Source organism: Chiloscyllium plagiosum, chromosome 30 (assembly GCF_004010195.1).
Source record: "Chiloscyllium plagiosum isolate BGI_BamShark_2017 chromosome 30, ASM401019v2, whole genome shotgun sequence".
NCBI classification, from domain to species: domain Eukaryota; kingdom Metazoa; phylum Chordata; class Chondrichthyes; order Orectolobiformes; family Hemiscylliidae; genus Chiloscyllium; species Chiloscyllium plagiosum.
The window spans coordinates 18,380,479-18,400,836 of NC_057739.1; the positions used below are offsets into that span (position 1 = coordinate 18,380,479).

At 39.9% G+C, this 20,358-nt stretch overlaps 1 protein-coding gene across 1 annotated transcript in view; it reads right to left on the reverse strand.

The window, feature by feature from the left end:
• Positions 1-20,358, reverse strand: part of LOC122564606 (collagen alpha-1(I) chain-like) — a 378,414-nt gene that overhangs the window by 145,017 nt on the left and 213,039 nt on the right. The window contains exons 8-11 of the mRNA XM_043719695.1: positions 16,668-16,787; positions 14,032-14,070; positions 13,244-13,297; positions 6,582-6,635 (exon numbers count right to left, since the gene is read on the reverse strand). Coding sequence (XP_043575630.1) covers positions 6,582-6,635; positions 13,244-13,297; positions 14,032-14,070; positions 16,668-16,787 — 267 coding nt within the window. The remainder of the gene's footprint in view (positions 1-6,581; positions 6,636-13,243; positions 13,298-14,031; positions 14,071-16,667; positions 16,788-20,358) is intronic.

The following is a 20,358-nucleotide window of genomic DNA, read 5'->3' on the forward strand; positions in this document are numbered from 1 at the left end:
AGTTGGAAAGACTGGTAAAACAAGAAGATCTTAACACATTGAAAAGATATTTGGAAATGCACTTGAAGTGTTACAGCCTAAGTAATTACAGAGCAAGAACTGGAAGCGGAACTCCACTGGATTGTTCTTTCTCACCTAGCACAGGCCTAATGGGCTGAATGATCTTCTTCTGTACCATACATTTATTCAATTAGCCCACAATACATCAATCCCAAAATATGACCAGCAGCTGCTCCACCACTGGTGTGAAATTATTAAAATTACTTGGATTTTCTTCAGAGCCTGTTAGCTATTGCTCAGGACTTGTAAGATTTGTCAGATTATTGGAAGATTTGAATTGTTGATTGCAAAGCTCAAAAACAGATACAAAATAAAATTCAAATCAGCAACTTTTACCACTTACAAGTAGATTTTATGTTACTGGCAAGGTGTTTGGCTGCCTTACTAGAAGACCAATTTTAATTTAGAATACAACTGCTCAGTGGAAGTGAAATTTCAAATTACCGTTGTCTTATCAAAATAGTCCATCATTCAAATGTGTTTAAAAATTGAGGAAAATTACTTTTCAAGACGATGGATCTGTCAGTTTTACAGTTTGCTTCCCCAATCAAAAGAGACAAAAAACTGAATACTACAAAATACTATGAATCCAAAGAAATTTCGTAAAGGCATTTGGCTCGGAGGTCTGAGCTGTTAACAGAGTTACAAATTGCATTGTGCCTTATCACTGCCTTTAAAATTGTCCCCAATGACTTCATTCCATTTAAGGAAGAGGTGAAGCACCAGTCAGTGTATTAAGTAGTTCCACATATAGACCATGTGGTGGCAATGTGATGCCAGAAAATTGATGTCTTATAAGTAAGCTAATTACCAGAAAGGTTATTCTGTCCCATTGCTTTGGAATATTACAGACCATTCTCGTCAACTCTCAGAATCTTTTTGTATCCATTTATGTGTCAAACAACATATTTCATAAGTAAGGATCAAGAAGATGCATTTGAACCTCTGCAGTTAAACTGCAGGCTTGTAAAGTAAATCATCCTGTTTACTACTCTTGGTAGATTAAAGCATGAAGGACTTCAGCATTGATTCCCAGTCTTGATGAGTAATCTGATGGGTGCTGGTAGGAAAATGCTGATGGAGAATAAAAATATTCAGCCCTGGTGTGAATTGTTATTCAGGATTTTCCACTGGAAAATGCATAGTACTGGCGATAGAGTGAGAACAGGGAGAGATTCTCCATGGAATGATTTGCCAGCATTCACTATCGAAACTCAAGCTGAAAGAGTGACTGAGTGTGTCAGCCACTGGATCTCCATATTAGTCAGGGGCTTCAGGACAGGAGAAAAGGAAAACAGAATAAGATTCCTTTAAGCAAAGTAAATAACTGAAGGCTTTTAATTTTATTCTTTTCCCACACACAGGGAGGCAGGTTAACTCAGTTGTCGAGCACATGATTCAAAGTAGTACTGACAGCAGGGGTTTATAGACCCCCTACAGTGTGGAAACAGGCCCTTCGGTCCACACCAGCCCTCCAAAGAGAATCCCACCCAAACCCATTCCCCTACCCTATTAGTCTACATTTACCCCTGACTAATGCACATCCCTGACACTGTGGGTAATTTTATCATGGCCAAGTCACCTAACCTGCACTTCTTTGGATTATGAGAGGAAACCAGAGCACCCAGAGGAAACCCCCACAGACGTGGGGAGAATGTGCAAACTCCACACCGACAGTCCCCTGAAGTTGCAATCAAACCCATGTTGCTAGCACTGTGAGGCAGCAGTGCTAACTACTGAGCCACCATGCGGTTAAATTCCTATTCCAGACTGAAGCAGACTGGAAGCCACCATTGAGTAGAGCAGCAAAGAATGAAGCATCAACAGACATCAAGGACTTGCCTTTGAGCAGAGTGTGCAACACTCACTCTACTACAGCAACACAATCTTGGCGTTTATAAACAAATATTTTTAATCAAGCTACAATAAAAGGATTAACAATAAAAAGATAAACATGGTGTTAAGGTGAAAATGGAAATAATAGCATTACAAAGAGTTTTTACCAAAAACATTTTTTTTAAACAGAGCAAATTTCTATGTTGGTGGTTGTTCTTGATGTTTATGCAGTTTATTTTGTGCAGACAGCTGTTGTGTGAAATCAGGACGAGAAAAATTTTGGAAGAAGGTTGCTCTATTGCTGTGATATGAGTGGAATCAGGTAGGCAGATATTTTATGATTAGTCATAAAATATCTTGAGAGGAGTTAGAGTTATAGAGGTCCTTTGCCCATTGAGTCAGTGCTGGTCAAAACCTCCACCTAACTATTCTAATCCCATTTCTCAGTACATGGCCCATAGCCTTGTATGCCTTGGCATCGCAAGTGCACATCTAAATACTTCTCAAATGTCATGAGGGTTTCGACCTCCATCCATCACAGACAGTGAGTTCCAGATCCCCAGCACCCTCTGGGTGAAAAAAAAATCCTCACATCCCATCTAATCCTCCTGCCCCTCTATGTCCCCGAGCATTGATCGCTCCATCCACGTGAAACGTTCCTCCTATCTACTCTATATATGCCCCTCATAATACATCTCAATCATTTCTCCACTCAGTCTCTTCTGCTCCAAAGAAAACAAACCCTAGTTTGTAACCAAGGATTCTAAAATGGGTAGCTCCAATGTAAAGATGCACCGATTGTAATTTTGCAAACTTGTTGGATTCTGGAGAAGTACCAGAGGATTGAAAAACTGCGAATGAGACACCCCTATTTAAAAAGTGAAGAAAGCAAAAGATCAGTAGCTATAGGCTGATTAACCCAATAACTATTGTTGGAAAAGTATTGGATTCAATTATTAAGGAAGTTGTAGCAGAACATTTGGAAATCCTAAACCAATCAAGTAGAGTCAGCGTGGCTTCTTGAAAGTGTCTGACTAATTTTTTTCAGTTTTTCAAGCAAGTCTCAAACCAGAGTAGACAGAAGGCAACTAATAGATGTATTGTATTTGGACTTCCAGAGGGCACTTGGCAACGTACCTCACAAAAGTTTAAATCATATGATAAAAGACCACTATGTTGCAGGTGGTGTATTGGCTTGGATGGGGAATTGGTTCATGGGCAGAAAGCAGAGAGTGGGGATAAGGCATTCTTTTCCAGATTGTTGACCCGTAACCATTGGGGTTACATAGGGATCAGTGTTGGTATCTGTTTGCAGTAGAAATTAATGACTTGGAGGAAGGGACTGAATGTACCATAGCCAAATTTGCTAAGGACACAAAAATAGGTGAAAAGGCAGGTTGTAAGAAGAATACAGACAGTTTGACTTGGAGGTGCCGGTGCTGGAATGGGGTGGACAAAGTTAAAAGCCACACAACACCTGGTTATAGTCCAATAGGTTTATTTGGAAGCACTAGCGTTTGGAGCACGGTTCCTTCATCAGGTGATTGTGGAGGTTATGATCATACTCACAGAAATTCTGTGTTAGTGAGACCACAGCTGGAGTATTGTGAACAGAGTTGGTTGTCTTAGTTAAACAAAGATATTTTATTGGAGGTAGTTCAGGCGATCCCTGGTATGGAGGGATTGTCAAAGTTTAAACAGGTTGGGACTCTACTCACAGGGAATGAGAGGTGATCTAATCGAAATATATAATATTCTTAAGGGGCTTGACAGGGTAAATGCTGAGAGGATGTTTCCCCTCATGGGACAGTCTAGCACCAGATGGCACAGTCTCAGAATAAAGGGATGCCAATTTAGGAGTGAGGTGTGGAGGAATTTCTTCTTTCAGAGGGTTGAGCGTCTTTAGAACTCCTTGCCACAGAGAGCTGTGTATATTTAAGGCTGAGATACACAGATTCTTGATCAGTAGGGGAATCAAGGATTATGGGAAAGGTCAGGAAAGTGAATGGTGGAGCAGACTTAAGGGGCCAAACAGCCTTCTCCAAGTCCTATTTCTTGTAGTCCTATGGTTTCTCCAATTTCTATAAACTCAGTTTATAGCAACTATCTTCCTATTGGAAGATCCAACCAACATACAGTAATCCTGACTGCTAATCTTTAAAAGGTGGCTGGGACCAATGAATGGTGGGCTAGTGCAGTTATAGTAAACAATGTGTATTTATCCTCAAACATCAATCAACTTCTGACTGTATTTACATATCTTCTTTTGGACCCTAATGCAAAACATGATGTATGACAATATGACTCCCTTCAGCATATCCATTCATCATTCCATATGAGGTGTTTATGGTCTATATGCTCAGGCTTGTGGAACTATCTGATTGTGATCCAAGTTCAATGTCTTTCAAGTTGCAGGGAGTAGAAACTCAGAGCTTTATATTCAGCTGGTAATTGCACTGCCATGTCTTTGTTGCTGCACATCTTAAACTGCCTTACATAGACATGGTACTCATAGTGTGAGTGGAAAAATACTTTGGCAGTCTTGAAATGCTCAAGTGAGTTGTTCAGTTCAGAAGTGCAACATTAGTTGAAACCCACAATCTTCCAAATGTGACAAATAAAGGAAAACAATTCATGAAGCACAATTTTTAATTGCTACTACCATGTGGACCACATTGTGAACATCGAGTCACAGCATCATATAGCACGGAAAGAGACCCTTCAGTCCAGCCAGTCCATGCCGATCATAATCCCAAACTAAACTAATCTCAGCAGCCTGTGTTTGGCCAATATCCTTCCAAACATCTCTTATTCATGTTCTTATCGAAATGTCTTATAAGTATTGTAACTGTACCTCATCCACACCTCCTCTGGAAGTTCATTCGACACATGAATCCTCTGTGTAAAAAATTGCCTCCATTTCTTTTTTTAAATCCTTCTCCTTTCACATTAAAAATATGCCCTTAGTCTTGAAATCCCCCACAACAGGGAAAAGACACCTGCCTTTCAACTTATCTATACCCCTCATGATTCATAAACCTCAATAAGGCCATCCCTCAACTTCCTACGCTCCACTGAAAAAAGTCCCAGCGTATCCAGCATGTGCAAAAATAACAACAGAATTGCTCAGGGATGTTAGAACGTGGAGCTACAGGGAACAATTAAAACAATCTAAAATAGGACCTGCCAAAAAATAGGAGAAGACAACACATACCCATTACCCACTCTATGGCTTAAAGTGACACAAGTAAAACATTAGACACCAAGTATGGATATATCCATAAAATAAAACAAAGATCTGTGGATGCTGGAGATCTGAAACACAAAAAAACAGAAAATTGCTGGGGAAACTCAACAGAGTCTGTGGAAAGAAAATAATTTTCCGATTCCAATGAACCTTCTTCAGTTTCTGTTTTTGTGCATTGCAGATATATCCATATCAGACACAGTGAATGTGAATGAGGCAGCAATCATGGCAAAACAGCACAAATGCATCAGGAAAACATTGCATTTACACCAGCCTAAATCAACAGGAAACAGATTCTCCCCCATTTGACTTGGAGTACCGAACTCCATCATAAATCTGCACCAGCAGGTAGATTGAGGCAAGCAAAGTAAGTCATTTGAGCAGACACAGATGGCTCTGGATGCCATCTTTAATTAGTTGGGAACATACATTTTGTTTTTTATTAGTGCTCAATGCAAGAGGATACTACTCACTTGAGCATGGACAGGATGTGTCAACAACTATTAAAAAAGCACAATACTGTGGAGGTTGGAAATCAGAAACAAACACAGAGAATGGTGGAGAAACTCAGCAGGTCAGGCACCATCTGTGGAGAGAGAAACAGGTTTACATCTTGAGTCCAGTACAACTCCTCTTCAGAACCAAGACTCAAAAGCTCTGAGGAAGTCACACTGGACTTGAAACCTTAACCCAAACATGTTCTGTCAGTCATGATTGTTACAACTCTCAGACATACATTGGTGGCATTGCTTTATCAAGAGGATTTTTTTCATAGAAGTTGTCAAAAAGATTCATTCTATTTTCTATGAATGTATTCTTTGATTAATAAATAACAAATAACATTGGTTTAAGAAAAGAAACCAGAAAAAGAATTCATCTCTTAATGTGGGAGTTCTAGCATTATAAACCTGGATTTAAGAACACCATAAACTTCCAACTAGCCAGGAATTACTTTCACAAAGTCAATACAGCTTGCTTTGGAAGACTTTTATTTAAATCCACAATTATTTCTGTTTGGTGTAGCATATTGTGAATTCAACAAGAATTTACCTTCAATGATGACCTGGAAATCTGAAGGGAAATCTGATGGTGACCAGGTCTGTGAGTCAATGTAATTGTCCTTACATTGAATGGAGAGATATCAGGATCAGTTGCATAAGTGTTGGCAGCAGCAATGCGCACTATGTGTGTGCATGCAAAACCATTCCAGACACCTTTCTGACAAGAGTCACAGTGATTCATCAATCTCAACATCACTTAAGCTGGGATCAGCTGAGAGCACAAACTATAAGTGTCTTTTGATCTATATGACCCAATCATTCAGTGGTCAAGCCCTTAATCATATTATAAATACAATTTCTCAAAGAACAATTAATAAGGATATTACTTATATTAGAAGACAATACATTGGACACTGAGTTGCTATGATTACACTTACCATGTCCCCTGGTAAGCCTGGTGTACCTGGAATTCCAGGATCTCCACAACGTCCCTGCAAAACATTCATTTCCATAATTCATTAAAGATATACAGAGGAGTTTAAATCACTTAATGATGCAAAAAAGCATTTTACCAATTTATTTCACAGCATATTTGATTCTTATTTTCACTGAAAAAGGTACATCAGACCAAAATGCCACCAAGTAATCTGACTGAAGAGTTTAAGTCAGCATTACGGTCACAACCCAAGGAAGATTCAGTGCAAAATATAACAAGTTTGGTCCCTACTGAAATGTGCTTGGACCATCCCCAGCTCAAGCTGATAGAGAATGAGGTCAGCATTAGTAGATACGAGCGCTAAATTAGGCTGGAGACTGCTGACATCCCAAGGTAATGGTCCTCACAAAGTTAAAGAGATCGGTGGTGGGTGTGAGAGAGCTGAGCATTAGAGACTATAGTGCCAAAGAAAAGGATTAAGAGGCTGAAGGGAAAGGAGGTTTCCTCGGTAGATCAGGAGGAGGACTGAGCCCTTCAGAAAAATTAATGTTTCAAAAGATTCACTCAACCTAATGCTGATGGGTTCCAAACTGGATGAGCCTCCCAATCCTGGCTGTTAAAGTGACAGCAAGGCACTTCATTGAGCTGCAACTTCCCTGTTTAGTCAGCTCCTAATCTGAGCAAGGATGGGCAGTCTTCATTAGAAGTCAAAATGACACAGTATTTGAAAATATAAAGTACTGCCTCATGTATGTTAGTCAGACTGAGTTAAAATTGGAACTCACGAGCTGCACAAACCTGATAAATTTGAACATTTGTATTTGGAGCAGGAGTAGGCCATTCAGCCTCTCAAGCTTGCCCCACCATTCAATAGGATCATGGCTGATCTGATTACAACCTCCATTTCTTCCTGTCACCAATACCTTTTAAATTCCTTGTTAGTCAGGAGTTGATATACCTCTGACGATCTGCCATCCTTGAATCATTTTCACGTAGTCCGCGCCCATGAATACTCATATGAATATGTACACATCAATAAACTCACTGCTTTGAACAATGTTGGTCATTTAAATTGCTGTTGGTAAATTGGCATTTTGATGATTTTGCAGGATAAATAATTATGATCACTGTAAGTTTAGCCAGCCGTAATTTGTAGTTGACAATCAGGAAATAACTTGACAGTGGGTATATAGTCCAAGATGAACTATGAAGAGTAGGAGCTGAATGTAAACTCCATCACTAACTTATAATAGTAGGGTTTTACATTACTGCTTATTAGCCAATTTCTTCATTAGCCAAACCAAAGGATCACTTTTCAAGATTGCCTGGTCTATTTTTAAATGACTAACAACTGGGAAGTAAAATACTCATCTCTCAATCCAACAAGCACATTATTGGTCATCATTACACCTTTTCAGAAAAAAAGTTGAAAACCAACTTCAAAATGCCAAAAGGTACAAAATGACTACTTTAAGAATCTGTACATAGGAAGCTTTGTACCTAAGATGTTGCTGCAACTGGTGACTCATAAACATTTCACTGTACTCATGTGAGTAGATATGTCAATAAGCTAATTTAATTCAACCCCAAAGCTTAAAGTGTGCCTGCAGACATAAATTGAACCAAGATGTCATTTCTAAATACAGCTCCAGTCAGGGTGCCATCTGTATTTGCTGCCATTTCAAATGCTGCTTTGCTTGCTGCTTGCAAGGAAATATTCATCAGAACCACTTTATGATTGAAATACCACACCATGCTTAGAGTTTAGTTCTGAAGCCAACACCACAATCATGTTTTGCATCATGTGTCACAGCACAAAACTCTTTTGCCCTGTACTATTGCTGTATGTAATTAGCTTCTTATATTCACACAGCACTCCCACAACTGAGGACCAAAGGGTGAGTGCTAAACTTCGGGCAATACAAAGGATAACGATGCATTTAATCAGAGAAGGACCACTGGCAGTGATTGGGGTAGATTTGTATTCATCATACTGGGATTCAGTTTCAATTGGACAGAACAGCAGTGCTGGGTAAATATTGCTTCAGGGTGGTTTTGAAATCTTCGAGCCAATGTCATTCTTGCTTTATCCGGGTGAGTCAGAAATATTTACGCTGAGCTCATTGTTAACTCCTATCCATGGAACACCAGCAATTTTAGGCTAAACCTTTTTTTTTTTTTAATATTCACTCTTGCGATGTGGGCATCACTGTCTGGACCAGCCTTCTTTGCCCATTACTAGTTGCCCTTGAGAAGGTGTTAGTAAGCTGTCTTCTTGAACAGTTGCAGTCCATTTGGTGCAGGTAGATTCACAATGCCAATCAGGAGGAAGTTCCAGGATTTTGTCCCAATAACACAAAAACAATAGGGACATATTTCCAAGTCAGGATGGTGAGTGGCTTGGAGGGGATCTTGAAAGTGATAGTGTTCCCATGTATTGGCCAGCCCTGTCCTTCTAGACAGTAGGGATTGTGGGTTTGGATATACTGTTTAAGAAGCATTGGTGAATGACTGCAGTTCATCCTATAAATGGTACATACATTTGCTTAGTGTGTCTTTCACTATTAAAAAAAGCATCAGTGGTGGAATGAGTGAATGTTTGTCGATGTGGTACCAGTCAAGCCGGCTGCTTTTGCCTGGATGGTGTCAACCTTCTTCAGTTTTGTTGGAACTGCACTCATTCTGGCAATGTTCCTGACATCACATTCCTGACTTGTACCTTGTAGATGGTGAGTCGAAGAGTGTGATGCTGGAAAGGTACAGCAAGTCAGGCAGCATCCCAGGAGCAGGAGAATCGATGTTTCAGGCATAAGCTCTTCATCACACATTCCTGATGTTCCTGAAACATCAACTGTCCTGTTCCTTGGCTGCTGCCTGACCTGCCGTGCTTTCCCAACACCATAATTTTCGACTCTGACTCTCCATCTGCAGTCCTCACTTTCTCCTTGTAGGTGTGGTGGACAGGCTTTCAAGAATCAGCAGGTGAGTTAGTCACTGAAGGATGTCCAGCCTTTGACCTGCTGTTGTAGCCAAAGTATTTATGTGCTAGTCCAGTTCAGATTCTGGTTAATGGCAACCTGCAGGATGCTGATCATGGGGAATTCAACAATGGTAGTGCTATTGAATGCCATGGGATGATGATTAGATTCAACTTTGTTACAGATAATCATTGTTTGGCACTTGTGTAGCTCAAATGCTACTTGCCACTCATCAGCCTAACCTGGATATTGTCCTTGCATTGCTGCATTTGCACATGGACTGTTTACTTTCTGAGGAGATGCATATGATATTGAACATTGTACAGTCAGTCGTGAACATCCCCACTTCTGACAATGATGGCGGGAAGGTCATTGATGAAGGAGCTAAGGATGGTTTGGCTTAGGACACTAACTCGAGAACTCCTGCAGAGATCCCCGGGCTGAGATCGCTAACCTCCAACAATTACAACCATCGTCTTTGTCCCAGGTGTGACTCTAAACATCAGAGAGTTTCCCCCCGATTTCCTTTGGCTCCAGTTTTGCTCGGGCTTCTTGATGCCACACTCGGTCAAATACATCCTTGATGTCAACTTACTATGTTTACCCCCTGGGAGAGTCTGGAGGAATGTCACCAAAACAAAATGTGCTTTTTTATTGATACTTTATTTCCTGTAGTTCGAAGACATTTAATATGGGCAGGAAGAAAATGAGATATATTTGTGGAACTATAAGATACTAAAGGTTAATCATCTAATTGAAATACGAAGAAAGATTTCCCTGGATGGCTTGGATATTGTTCAGGTTTTTGCTGAGACCATAAATTTTCAGTCAGTCATCACCATCTTAAAGTTGACCACGAACAACCAAAAACCATCTGCAACTCGCAGCCAACAAACTCCCACCAGCATTCAGTCATCGGAATCCAGCCAAACCAGAAACATGCAAGCTTTCATCAATCATCGTGCCCAATCCACAGTGCCTAACAACTTCAGAACCGTGGTTACAAGAACTGTGGGAACATCTGGGGTTTCTCCAGGAACAGAAGGAGTTGGAGGACAAGGAGAGGAGCATGGCAGAGTTAAAGCTGGAAAGCCAATACAAGAGGGTAAAACAGTATCAGAGGAATTGAAGCCAGGTCAGACAAGCCACAGAATCAGGAGAACAACTCACATCAGAAACAGGAGTTGGGTAATTTTTTTCCATTTACCAAAGCTATTGAGGAAATCAGGGTTTGAGGCTTTAACTGAAAACTTTGCAGTCAAAGCAGGGTGCACTCTGTACTCTTACCACTCCTGACCAGTTCTACAGCTTCAGGTTGTGCTGCTACGTCACCTATTCCTGACTTCACACCTTCTGCAACTTGAGATAGGAGATTGAAACAAGTGTACACTGGCATTCACAGGAAATGTGGCCAGATTTCCTCCACGTAGTTTAAACCGCCAACTACATTTCACTTCCAATTACACTCTTGATTTAGATTTCAGTGTCCTTCAGTTCTCATGTCAGAGCAGTACTGTCTCCAATCCGGATAAAACTGTGCAATGGGTGCAAAATGTTGCCAGAGATTGGGCTATCATTGAGCATACATTGCTGTCGCTGAGCTTTGGTGATGGAGTGAGTGAATACTGAAGGTGGTGGATGTTGCTTTGTATTCGATGATATTGAGCTTCTGAAGAGTTGTAGGAGATGCCCCCATTCCAAGCAAATGGAAATTATTCAATCACACCCTGACTTTTCCCTGGTAGATGTCAGACAACCTTTAGGAAATCAAAGTTAAAAATCACACAACACCAGGTTATAGTCCAACAGGTTTAATTGGAAGCACACTAGCTTTCGGAGCGACGCTCCTTCATCAGGAGCGTCGCTCCGAAAGCTAGTGTGCTTCCAATTAAACCTGTTGGACTATAACCTGATGTTGTGTGATTTTTAACTTTGTAAACCCCAGTCCAACACCGGCATCTCCGAATCATGACTATATAGGAAACCAACAAGTGACTTATTTGCTGTAGGATTCCTGACCTCTGATCTGCACTGATAACCACAGTAGAATCTTTGTTTTAGAATCCCTACCACGTGGAAACAGGCCCTTCAGCCCAACAAGTCCACACCAACCCTCCAAAGAGTAACCCATCCAGACCCATGCCCCTTCCCTATTGTCCCACATTTATCCCTGACTAATCCACCTAACCTACAAACCCCTGAACACTATGGGCAATTTAGCATGGCCAATTCACTTAACTTGCACGTCTTTGGACTGTGGGAGGAAACCAGAGCACCCAGAGGAAACCCACGCAGACACGGCAAGAATGTGCAAACTCCAAGCAGACAGTTGCCCGAGGTTGGAATCAAACCCAGGTCCTTGGCACCACGAGAGAGCAGTGCTAACCAGAGAGCCACCATGCCACCCTCATTTATTCAGATGGCTGGTCTAATTCAGATTCTGATCAATGCTAACCTTGGGATGTTGATAGTGTGGGGTTCAGCCATTGTAATGACCTTTAAATATCAAGAAAATATAGCTGGATTCTCTCTTGTTGGATATGTTCATTATATTATGCAAATTTAACTACAGGCACAATCTAGACTACTGCAGCAAAAATGTCTTGCTGGATTGAACATTGGTGAGAGTTCACCTGCAGTTCTCATCCCTATGCCAATGGAAATATATATTTGCCATAGGGGTTATGCAGTGGAGGTTCAGCAGATTGATTCCTGAGATGGTGGCACTGTCCTATGAAAATGGATTAAGTAGACTGGGCCTGCATTCTCTAGAGCTTGGACAAATGAAAGGCAAGCTCATACATACAATATTCTTAAAGGGCTAGGTGGGATTGACACTGAATGAATGCCAAGAGGATGTGGGGATCTAAGATGAAAGGGACCCAGTTTTAGAATAAAAGGCAAGTTGTTTATGTTTGAAATGAGGAGGAACATCTTCACTCAGGGTGGCGAATCTTTGGAATTTTCCATCCAAGAAGCCTGTGGAATTTCAGCCTTTAAGTGATTTCAAGATAAAGATTGATAGATTTTCAGTTCTTCATGACATCAGGGGATATGGAGATAGTGTGGGAATATGGTATTGAGGCATATGATCATCCCTGATCTAGAACAGTGGAGCAGGCTCAAGGAACTGAATAGGCTACCTCTGCTCCTACGTTCCTATGAATGTAGCTTAACCTCTTCACAGCCCAAGCCTGAATGTTGTTCGGTTCTTGTTGCAAATAGACATAGACTGCTCCAGTAACTGTCTGAATTGTGCTGTATATTGTGGAATGATCAACGAACAACTCCTGCCCCAAAGATGGAGGAAAGATCATTGATGAAGTAGCTGACGATGGTTGAGCTTAGGACTTGACTTTGAGGAGCTCTTTAAGAATGATGGAACTACTGCTGTAAGATTTGGTGCAGATTAAATATTTGCTTCTCATGGATATGGTAGAAATGACAGAATATTTTTATCTCCTTTCACAACTTGCCATAACCACTTACCCAGAAACCAGCCCCTGGGAGGCTGCTATTGGGCAAAATATTTGACATTTGGACATGTGTTCTTCAAAGTTTCCTGACCTCTCCCCTCCTTCTCAAGGATCTATTTTCCAGATGAAAGTCCATTAACTTAAAAGCTTGCATGCTATTTTCTTTAGAGATTTTTTTTCTGATGTCTCTATTTTTCGTTTCTACTTACAGTAGGTCCTGGCTTTCCCGGTTGTCCACGAGGTCCTAGAATCCCACGCTGTGTCTAAAAATGGCACAAAACAAATGCAGTATCAACAAATCGAAAGCTAAATTACACCAAGTGTAAAAAGGCGTATAATTCTTCGATTGTCACCTGTTTTTAAACATTACAATTGAACAGAGAGATATAAATGTGTGGAAGGAATACGCACAGATTCTGTGTAATGAAGTAATCCTTTGAAAAGAGTGGTTGCTCCCCTTTTAAACCAACATTTCCTTTAGAACGCTCTTTCAACAGAAGGTTCAGGTTATTTTGACTTTCTTCAAGCTGGCTTATGTAAGGTCTCTTGCACCTTTAAATAACTCCTGGGTTGTGAACTGCTTTCCAGGACAACCAGATATCAGTCTATGGTGCTAATTCCCTGAACTTGCAATGTTGTCAGGGGTGAAAGGGGCATCACCATATAGGCCAGGTGTTTCTCCTCAGGCAATGACAGAAACATTGAGAGAGAAAGTTGTCCAAACTTGCTGAGAGCTATTCATTGACTCAAAACAGCACAGAACAAGTTAACTGTCCTTAAAGGTCGTGAAATAATTACACACCTTAAAGAGGGAAAGGGAATATGGATTTTACAAAAGCCTGCAAGATAACTATATCAATTGAAACACGATGTTGCTACTGACGTGCTTGCCTTTGAGCACAGGCATGGTAACATCTGTTGTTTATGAAACATATTAAATTATAAGAGTTATAACAGTAATGAACTTTATATAATATGAATGAGACTTTATACTTACAGGCCAACCTGCTTGCAATATCTGATAAAAAGGTGTTTGCTGTCAAAATACAGAATAAAATGATCATATTAAACCTTAAGTTAATGTTCTGTTTTTTAAAAGTAACAGCTGAGGAAAATTGTGTTCACTTCTTTTAAGTCATCTGAAACTCATCTGAAAAGAATTGCAATCTTACAATGCTTCATTTGGGAACTCTACTGCCTACTGGACTCAATATTGAGTTCAACAAATTTAGGGCTTGAGCCACCTTCTCCCATGTTCCTTACCTTAACCCCCACAACCCAGGCCTTGTTATCACATGGTCTACTATTACACACAATACATCATTTCAGTGGCATGGCACTGTAATCTTTTGCTATAAATTCCGTGTGTAATGATCTTACACACTCCACAACCACCTGATGAAGGAGCAGTGCTCCAAAAGCTTCCAAATAAACCTGTTGGACTATAACCTGGCATCGTGTGATTTTTAACACAATCCATTGTTAGCCATTAACTGTACCCATTAGAATCCAATCATTCTCCCGGGCTGACCATTATCCACTCTTTTGTCTGTCCAACTGTTCTTCTCTCTCTTTGGGCTCTAAATCCATCTATTATTTGCAGCTTGTCCCCTTCACCATCCTATCTTCTGCATTAAAAAAAACTTTTTCCTAGCTACCATCAGTTCTAAAGAAGGGTCATCGGACCTAAATCATAAATTCCGATTGCGTTTCTTGTTTCAATGGCAATATGCTGAAATTCTTTTAATATAAAGAAAGTCTTTGTAAAAGAGCACTGACGATGACTAAAGAAAAAATTATGTTGAAGTATAAAAGGAGGGATGTCAACAAAGGAACCTATCTTCAATGGAATTGAATGAATTCTCCCCAAGTTAGATTTCTAAAGTTGTGTACACACTTATTGCAGATGTCAAAATATTTGGAAATTCAGCCAAGGAAATTGTAAATATAAAACAAATTATGCAGGGTAACATTTACAAACTTCCCAATTGTAGGTTATCTAAAATGCGTTCCCTCCAGTTAGCAACCAGTACAAATAGCACATCCTGGTTTATTCTCATGACATTGAGATCTCAATTAGTAATGAAGACTAAATCTATTTAAATATACTTAATATCAACAAGAATTTAAATACAAAATGAGAACTTCAATAATGGCGAAAAAATATTAAAGTTCAAACAGGAATATAAAAGACTATTAATAGACATTTATCTTCACACAAAACAACTAATAACCAAGGACAAAACGTGTTTTTCTATGGGATCAGTCTGGGAACTGGGGCAGTCTTGAGATGAGACTCCATTAAACAGCAAATAACATACATTAGTAACACAGTACAACTAAACGTTTGAACTTAGCATGAACAACAAGGGTTATAGAGCACCTTAAGGAATCAATCATTAAGATCTGAATGTGAGAAACATGATTGAATATAAATACAACTTTTACTTTTTCACTGTAGTCAGTTAGTACAGCCATGTTCTCAACTAATAAAAGGACAGAAGTATTTAACAGACATTAAGTGATCATTGGTTGAGCTGTTGAACACTTGAAGACTTTATGACGGGTTCTACTCTTTAAGAAAAATTAATTCCATATGTTAACAATTAAATAAAACAGCTCTGTGAAAAAATGTGTATTTGTGCGTTTCTTTAACATAGGTGCATGTTCAAGATCCCACTTCTCACACTCAACTTGGGAGGTGTGAAAGTCTTAAACAATTCCAACAGTAAGCAGAAACTGGAACCGAACAGAATGCAATTATAACAATTTATCTTTCTGCTTCTGTTTCTAAGACACCTGTCTAACTGGACTTTGGATTGGAGGATACAATAGGAATTTTTGTGACCGATAAGTCATGTGTTTTGTGAGAATTGTTGCTTTTCACTAGGTTATATTTTATGGCATAAATGAATATAATAAAGGAAATAAAAAGGCATAAATAATACAAAAGCAAAGTCTTTCAAGAACAGTTGTGATTTTTATGTTATGGTTACTGTGGCAGAATTAGTTATTACTTAATTTAGAGTTTCTTGTTTTTTTCTGGGACATAGTAATTAACATTTTAATGTTTTCAATAAATACCTAGCCATACCTTGTACAAACATAGTGTCACCTATTTATTATTAACAACTGTAGATGGCTAACACGCATGGGTGACATTTGAGGCCATTTACAGGTAATTTATTAACATGAATCAAGTTAAAGGAAGGACAGGATATACTGATAGTTTTTAAATTCCTTCAGATGTTGCAAGTAGGAATAAACCATACTCATATAATATTTTGTGTTGTGTGGATGTCTGCACAATTTGAGGGGAGAGTGACAAGAGAAGGTGCACCCAGCAGTTGGAACAAATTCTGCAAACAGGAGACTGCAGTTGTACTGTGTCAGTTATGAGATGCTGCAGCATTCTGGAGTTAGTTTGCTTTAGGGAACTAGAGAGTAATTTCTCCAGTGTTTTCATGAACTGGCCACAGGTTAGACTTTCGCTGGTCTCTGCAGATTATCTGGCTGGACATTGAGCTGAGTATGTGAATAGCTGCACCATATCTGGAAGGAACAGGATTAGTGAACTATTCCAGCTCTTACTATTACAGATTCGTAATGAGGAATACAGCAGAGGTGACTTACAAAAAAGGCCAACCAGTCTTCATGGGAATTTCTCCAAGGATAAATTGTTGGCAGGCCAGGAGGACCCGGAAGACCAGGAACACCTGTTTGGCCAGTCCGTCCTATTCCACCTGGATAACCCTGAAATCAACAGCAGTACCCATAAGTTGTAGCCTCACCACGTCAGCAACACAATTAACACCATCGACAATAAAGGAGCTGACCTTTCCGGACTGCAGCTATTAAATATTTCAAAACCATTAGACTTCACATGGAAAAACTACTTGGATAAATAGATATAAATGTTAAAGATTTTCAGAATGTAATCAGGAGAGAAGCAATTAACAATCAGTCTCAAATGACAATGAGATTAAACAATCTTCAACATAATAAAAGAAATTAAGTTAAAATGAAACACTATTATTTCCAATTAAAACTTCACTTTTCACATGTGTAATATTTATTAAATTTAATCAATGAGAATGCTCAAAGGTTACAAGGCTAAAACCTTAAGCCACCTGCTTGGGTTTGAGTATCAGACTAGAGTAACATTCAGGATTAACAGTTATTAAAGTCAGTCTCAACTGCAGGTATGATGGACTGAAAAGGGAAAGAAATCTTTGCCATATTCTAGGTCCATATCTCCTCCAAAATCATTCGAGACAAGAGAGACATTTCAGTATCTGTAAGCAGGAACACATTGTCAATCAGACAGAGAGTGATTGCTGGGATTTCGAGCAAAAGAGGTCAAATATTTGTGCATTTAATGCAAACACAATTTTTTCTCCCCATTTCTTGGGTATCTGGTTCTTGGCCTTAAAGATACTTTCATCAGGAACTGTGAAATAACAAGTGGAGTTATAGAGGGAACATAAAGTCTCAGAATTCTTACAGTGCAGAAGAAGGTCATTCAGCACATTATTCCTACGCTAGCCCTCCAAATAAGCAATTCAAGTCCTGCCATTCTCCTGCCTTGTTCCCATAAGTTTGCAAGTTCTTCCTTTTCAGATAATAATGTTAGAATATTAGAAGCTAAGAGGTGGAAAACAAGACATTGTGTGACTTCACATTCTCAGAGAATAACATGTGAAAAACTGGCCAGGATTGTACTGCATTAGCCAAGTCTAGATGCAACAGTGCAGCATCAAGGAGCTGGAGCAAAACTGAAGTCAATGAGAATCAGAGGGGAAATGCTTCACTGCTGGAGTCATACTCAGCACAAAGGAAGATGGTTATTCTTGTTGGAGGTCAATTATCCTAGGTTACCTCTGAAGGAGTTCCTCAGGATAGTGTCCTAGGCCCAACCACCTTTGGCTGCTTCAATGATCTCCCTTCTATCATAAGGTCAGAAATGAGGAATTTTTTTTTGATGATTGCACAATGTTCAGCTATGGTTTAAACTTCTCAGGTGCTGCAACAGTTCAAGTCCAGATACAGCATGACCTGGACAATATACAGACTTGAGCTGATCAGTATCATGTAATATTCACGTCACACAAGTACCAGGCAATGACCATCTTCGCCAAGGGAGAATGTAATCCCTTGGCATTCAGTAATTATCGTTGCTGAGTCCTGCACAAGCTCAGCACCATTCAAGACAGAGCAGCCTGCTTGATTGCCACCCTATCCACCACCTTCAACATTTGATCCCTCCACCTTTAGTGTATAGTGGCCAATTGCACTGCAGCAATTCATGAAGACTTGTTTGACAGCACCTTTCAAACTACAACTTCTGCCATTTAGTAGGACAAAGCAGCAGATGCCTGGGAACACTGGTGTCTCCAAATCATAATCAGCCTGACTTTCAACTGTATCTCATTCCTTCCTGACAATACACTGGGTGAACTTAACATCCAGTTGTTCAAAAAGGCTACTCACTACCATCTAAGAGACAGAGAGCACTGCAGATGCTGGAGCAGTCAGAGTTGATAAAGAGTAGTGCTGGAAAAAGTGCAGCAGTTCAGGCAGTTCTGAGGAGACAGAGAGTCGATGTTTCAGACTTGACCCTTCTTTTGAAGCATTATCCCTGAAACGTCGGCTCTCTTGCTCCTCAGATGCTGCCTGATCTGTGGCGCTTTTTCCAGTACCACACTTTACTGACTACTCACCACCATCTTCAATCTCTCATGACTAACTATTTAAAGAAAAGCAAGGGTATGATCAGATTTTCAACAACTGAGAGGGGGCAAAATGGAGCACTGTTACAGAGGTGAAAGTACATGCATTGATAATATTGTAAGTACTGTCACAGCCCTCTTGGGAATATGTGCTGATTCTCAAGCCTCACTACTCTGGGGTTGGCAAGACTGTTAACAATTTAATCAAAGGAAATAAACCCAAGCAGATAGTTTATTTACGACTTTCAATTGAGGTATTCTTCATCTCTGACCTGATGGAAGGGAGATCATTGAAGCAGCCGAAAATGGTTGGACCGAGGACACTACCCTGAGGAACTCCTTCAGAGATAACCTAGAGCTGAAATAACTGACCTCTAACAAGAACAACCATCTTCCTTTGTGCTGAGTATGACTCCAACAGTGAAGCATTCCCCCTCTGATTCTCATTGACTTCAGTTTTGCTCCAGCTCCTTGATACTGCACTAGACTTGGCTAATGCAGTACAATCCTGGCCAATCTTTCACATTTTAGTTTCTGACAATGTGAGGTCAACCAAAGTATTGTTGCCAATGTTTTAACTTCTAATATTCCATGCCCCTACCAGACCTGTGCTTACTGACCTGTGCTGACTTATACTGATTAATTAATGCCTTTATTTTAAAATTATTTTTGTTTTTAAATTGATGTGGCCTCACCTCTCTCCAGCTTTATAATCTCCTCCAGTCCCACATCCTGTGAGAACTGGATAATTAGCTGAAGAGAAAGTATTTGCTGTGTTACAGGGAAAAGGTGGCTGCTTGGGACTAGCTACTGTACTGCAGGAGAGAGCTGACATGGATATGGTAGTCCAAATTGTTGCCTTCTGTGTGGTAATCCACTAGAATTTTATAATGTCTGCTTTCATCTAATTCTGGCCTCTTGAATATTCTTAACTTTAGCCACTCCATCTTTGCTAGCTGCATCTTCAGCTGCCTAGGCCCTAAACACTAAAGTTCCTTCCCATTACCTCTCTATCTCACTACCTGCTCTTCCTCAGTGACCATGTTTTTGGTCACTTGATATAATATCTCTTTGTATGGCAACACACTATATTTCGTTTGACAAAACTCATAAGAAGTGTCTGAGGATGCTTTACTATATTAAAAATGCTCAATAAATGTAGATTTCATTGTTATTCATTGGCTGAGACCTAAAAGGAACATTTCCAGCTGGAAGAGAACCTGGTCAGGATTCTACAAGGTCAAGATGAAGAAAATCTTTACTGGAGCAAATATTCTGTGTGCCATTTGCTTTACTTAACTATTTGGGAAACACATCTTTCATTCAAAACACATTCTTCTCTCAACAATCCCTTCATTCAGCATCCAGAAAGTGCTCAAGAAGAGAAATCTTGTTACTTAGCCCATTCTGTAGTCTAATTATTTTTTAAAAAAGCTTCCAATCCTCAACAAACAATAGAGACTCACGTTTGGTATGTTGCCTCCCAGGTGCAAGGGTACGTGATGTCTCTGATCGTGTTTTCCGGGTCCTTAAGGGGGAGGGGGAGCAGCCCGAAGTCGTGGGCCACATTGGCACCAATGACATAGGTAGAAGGA